The sequence below is a fragment of the Ostrea edulis genome, chromosome 3, assembly GCF_947568905.1.
Source record: "Ostrea edulis chromosome 3, xbOstEdul1.1, whole genome shotgun sequence".
In the NCBI taxonomy this organism is placed as follows: domain Eukaryota; kingdom Metazoa; phylum Mollusca; class Bivalvia; order Ostreida; family Ostreidae; genus Ostrea; species Ostrea edulis.
In genome coordinates, this window is record NC_079166.1 from 88,797,219 (window position 1) to 88,802,692 (window position 5,474).

The 5,474-nt window shown below is 37.7% G+C and overlaps 1 protein-coding gene across 1 annotated transcript; it reads right to left on the reverse strand.

Annotated features, from left to right (window-relative positions):
* Positions 1–1,647: 1,647 nt before the first annotated feature.
* Positions 1,648–4,468, reverse strand: LOC125673692 (protein lin-41-like). Its single transcript, XM_056159336.1, has one exon. The coding sequence runs from the start codon at positions 4,466–4,468 to the stop codon at positions 2,810–2,812; it is 1,659 nt and encodes a 552-aa protein (XP_056015311.1). The 3' UTR covers positions 1,648–2,809.
* Between the last annotated feature and the right edge of the window lie 1,006 nt (positions 4,469–5,474).

Here is a 5,474-nt window from a genome sequence, read left to right on the forward strand (position 1 = left end):
CACGCTGTTTTTGCGTATATTTAGATCTAAAACTTCATAGTTATTTCGGATTTCAAATATTTCGGTTGAGCATCACTGAAGAGACATTATTTGTCGAAATGCGCATCTGGTGCATCAAAATTGGTACCGTATAAGTTTTACATTATGACCCCTGGGTCGAGGCCTCTGCTGGTGGACTGTTAGTCCCCGAGGGTCTCTACAGCCCAGTAGCCAAGTACTTCATTACTAGCTTGAAAATACGGATGTATATATAATTGCTGTTATAAAATTTAGAAATTCATTTCAAAATTAAGGATTATCTCCCTCATGCATAGCTCTTATCCTTGGACGAATTTGGCTCCACTTGTTTGGCACGCTGTTTTTGGCTATATTTAGCTCCAAAACTTCATAGTTATTTCGGATTTCAAACATTTCGGTTGAGCATCACTGAAGAGACATTATTTGTCGAAATGCGCATCTGGTGCATCAAAATTGGTACCGTATAAGTTTTACATTTTGCTATACAGTCAAATCTCAATATCTTGAACTAGATGTCAGATTTGAGATATTGAGGTAAAACTACGGAAAGAAAATGTAGCAGGGACTTCTAACTCACTTGAACATGTCCACGGTATTGAAAATATCAGTGTTTGAGATACTAAGGTTTAACTGTATATGAACATGTAAATATACTCTACTGTAAATGAAATTTTTAGCTCACCTGAGCTGAAAGCTCAAGTGAACTTTTCTGATCGCCTCTTGTCCGCCTGTCTGTCTTTCAACTTTTTACATTTTCACCTTCTTCTGTAGAACCAATGGGCCAATTTCATCCAAACTTGGCAAAAACTATCCTTGGGTTTCAAGCATGTTGAAATGAAGGGCCTTTACGGAGGGGAAATCATCACAATAATGTAATAATAAGGAGGTGTCATTTAAAAATCTTCTCAAGAACCATAGGGCCAGAAGAGCTGACATTTACATGAAAGCTTTCTGACATTATGGAAATTCAAGTTTGTAAAAATCATGACCCATAAGGGTAGGATGGGGCCACAATAGAGTATCAAAGTTTACATACAAATATTTAGGAAACATCTCACCAAGAACCACTGAGCTAGAAAAGTACAAATTTACATGAAAGGTTCATGACATAGAGCAGATTCACGTTTGTTAAAATCATGCCCCTTGGGGAAGGATGGGACCTCAATAGGTGATCAAAGTTATACATACAAATATATGGAGAAAATCTTTTAAAAATCTTCTCAATAACAATTAGGCCAGAGAAGTTTACATTTACACAAAGGCTTCCTGACAAAGTGCAGATTCAAGTTTGTAAAAATCATGGACCCCGGGAGTAGGTTGCGGCCACAATAGGGACCAATATTTTACATGCAAAAATATAGGAAAAATCTTTATATGTGGACCAAGGTGACTCAGGTGAGTAATGTAGCCCATGGACCTCTTGTTCAAATGCAGACAATTCTTGACAATACAGTTTGACCTGAATACACTTTGTCTGTGTTGATTTTGTAGGACTGTGGAGTGTTGTGACCTTGTTGATAGTAAACAGAAGACTGACCTTGAATCTGAAGATCTGTGATGAAGGATGCTTGGGGTCACTCTCTGTTACAGTACTATAAATCTAAGTAAGTACTCAGTAATAATGTGAGATTGTACTCTAAATAGTGTTTATATATACACAGTTATATAGTACAGATAATGAATACAATAATTCACAAAATAATGTTCTGTTAGCTGTTCATCACACAAAAACAAGTAATGGTACATGTAAGTACTCACTAGTGGATGTACTATAATTCAAGGATACAGAATTCAATTCAATTAATTACATGTAAGTACTCAGTACTAGATGTACTATAATTCAAGGCTATAGAATTCAATTCAATTAATTACATGTAAGTACTCACTAGTGGATGTACTATAATTCAAGGCTACACACTAAATAGAATTTCTTAGTACATCACAATAATTGATTTACTTTCATTGAATTAATTGATTATAAAACATGTGTTCAAAAGATTTAATATAGATAGATGAATAAATGCTAACACAGTCAAATTAGTAATTGGGCCAAAATAATTACTGACAAGGAGAAATTCCTAAGTACTTCACAATAACTAATTTTAATGCATTCACTAAATTGTAGTCCGTGATTCACATGTGTTTAAAAGATTGCATGGAGATAAATAACTAGTAATACAGTCAAATTAGTAATTAGTATACTAAGATTAACAGTGTCTCATTAATTATAATACAGATATTGTAAGGTATAATTACTAAACAGCAGTGAGAGACTAATGTTCTATCCTTACACACACAAACACAAGTACACAACTACTGTGTCAATAGATAAGTACATGTAATTAGTATACTAAGATTAACAGTGTCTCATTAATTATAATACAGATATTGTAAGGTATAATTACTAAACAGCAGTGAGAGACTAATGTTCTATCCTTACACACACAAACACAAGTACACAACTACTGTGTCAATAGATAAGTACATGTAATTAGTATACTAAGATTAACAGTGTCTCATTAATTATAATACAGATATTGTAAGGTATAATTACTAAACAGCAGTGAGAGACTAGTGTTCTATCCTTACACACACAAACACAAGAACATGTTAATTACATGTCACAAACTCAGGGCTGTAATTAACAAGGAACTGTAATTAACACAGAACTGTAATTAACATGACACTGTAATTAACACAAGGCTGTACATTGCACTGTGTTTAGAAATGTAATTAACACTTTGTAGAGCTGTAATTAACACCGTGCTGAGATCTGTAATTAACACTGTGTTTATAGATATTGAATTTTCTTCACTTTCTTATCTCCATCAGCCACAAAGAGGTTGTCTCTGATGTCCACACATAAACCCCATGGCCAGCATAAACCACAGTGAATGTAGCGGAGGAACTGTCCGTCCTGATTTAGGATGTGGATACGGTGATTGTAGTGGTCTGCTGTCAGGATGTGACTCTGGCTGTCTGTAGTGATGCCGACTGGATCAAATGATTGCTCGGTATTAGAGGGATGACCAGTGTATCTAAATCGGAGTTTTCCTGACTGATTGACCACCACTACTGCACTAGCTGACCGGTCAGCCACACAGATATCCAGGTTCCTGTTCTCACTGAGGTATTTACTGTAATCACCAGATGAGTAGAGAGGACGACCCTGATCATCAAACTGAATGCTTTGTTTCTCTGTGGAGCCGGAGTAACGCACGACTTTGTATTGTTCTCCATCATCACTCTCCATGGTAACCAGGAGATGGTTAGAGGCGGTACAGCAGACATTGAGAGGGTACCACCCCTGTAGTGTGATCACGGTCTGTATCTGTTTATTCCTAACTAAGTTTATAGTGTTATCATGATAGTCAGTATAAACAAGATCTCCGTCCCGTGTCACTGCTATGTCTGTTGGATAGTTCCCTGACTTGGTTTTTATTGATGTCAGTAGTTTACCCCGGAGGTTGAGGAGCTTCATGATTTCGTTATTCCCGCGTGTCCAGACTTGATCTTCACTCAGACAGCTAACACTGAATGGTCTATACCCAGTGTCTATGGTGGCGGTGAGGCGCGGCTCATCAAGTAATGGTTTGACTGGAGGAGACGATACAGCTTCTGCTGACTTCATTGTGTCGCCATGTTCTGTGTTAATGGATAATGGCGACAGAGAACCGAACATTTCATTGAGCTGATCTTTGTTTATTTTCTGAGGAGAGAAACTCGGTAATGTGACTCGGACTTTAGGCGGTAATGTTCTAAATTCGGAATTCCTAGATTTGTAAGATGAGGTTAAGGAGACGTCATTGGAGTCCAGTATTTTCTTCAGGTCCTGAATGATCTGTCTGAGTTCTGTAATTCGGTTTGTAATTTCATCTGTATTTTTATTGAGAGCGGCCAGGTGTTTGTTTTTCATCTCCGCAATGTCGGATTTCCTCTTGTTGACAATGGCGGTAATCTCCCGGTGTAAGATTTCTCCTTGTTGATCGGCGGCTGTTGTCAGTTTCCCGTAATTCGTTTCTAACTCGGCTTTCTCAGTTTGGACACCGGACGCCATTTCTTCATATTGCGGGTAAATTCTGGTCTCGAGTTCCTCTAAATCTTTTTGTAAACTTTCTGTTTTAGATCCGAGTTTTTTCATAACATCTGAAAATTTGTGACCTTCATGTTCACCTGAGGTGACGCAGGTAGAACAGACAGGAATGTCACATTTCTCACAGAACATTTCACAATGTTTGTCGGTGTGTTTCGGACATTTTGGGTAGTTAGGGGTAGACTTGATGTGTTTTATAAAGGGCACGACATTGTGATCTTTAGAGGAATCGGAAAGATGTTTACCGACACAGATAACACAGAGATTTATATGACAAAGTTTACAGTGACTCTGTAGGGGGGCAGTTTTACAGAGGTCACACAGTAGGACGTCCTGGGCACTGCGCCGGGGATGCATTTCTGAGCTCGGGGTCACACGAGAAGTTCACTGTCAATAAAAAGATGAATCTTGATGAAAGATTTTGTCAGGAAACTACGGACATTAATTTTAATATTTTTAAATTGGACTGATATGTATTTGGCATCGATGTACGAAACCCTCTCCCCCTTCTCAGAATAGTATGAAATTATAATTTAAGTGAAGAGATCTATCTCATTGATCACTTGAATATTGATATTAATGACACAGCAATGTCAGAAGGTGTATATAAAATCTTGTCTCACCTGTAAATCCAACATGGCCTCCCTGTTCTTTCGACCTCCAGTCTAGTCCTGTGCGGCTTGTATACACTGCGTGATATCTCGTGTTTAAATAGCTTTAAAGTTTGTTTGACCTAGTTCATGTCGGTGACGTCAGTTGATAGGGTCTAATACTCTATACTTGTTTTCTTTCATAAAAGAAACATAAATTGTATTGCACACACAGACCTGATACAATGTATGTACTGTACAATCTAATTCACTTATGATCGTAGGTGAATGGATCAAAAGATTTAATTTTTGATTAGATTGAATATATATATAAATTCTAAATTCCTTCATTACACCCGTGTATATTGAAATTCGACCCCATGTACAAAGACGGCGATATCAATTAGGGGGGGGGGGGGTTAGGCCTCTTTCTCACACAAACAAACACCCACGCGCACACACACTCACCCAGACCTCTAACTTTACATATTTAGGATTCTTTATCGTGCTAAAGCATTAGATATCGCAGCGCGCTGGCTCGCTCTGAGTGCTCAGTGACGCCATTTTTGTTTACATGCGATACAACTCGGATTAATCATGACTTATAGAAAAAATCCGTTCTGTTGCTAATTTGTTTGTGCTTGTGAATGACGTGTCTTTTACATATGAAACTCGGATTTTCCAATCGAAGTAAACCCTTGAGTTGATTGCGTTACGCGCACCCTGGTGAGATAATGGTATGCTACACTGCAATATGTTACACATTTGTGGTT

Coding starts and splice junctions, on each gene's coding strand:
- LOC125673692 (XM_056159336.1), bottom strand. CDS start 4,468: ATGCATCCCCGGCGCAGTGCCCAGGACGTCCTACTGTGTGACCTCTGT.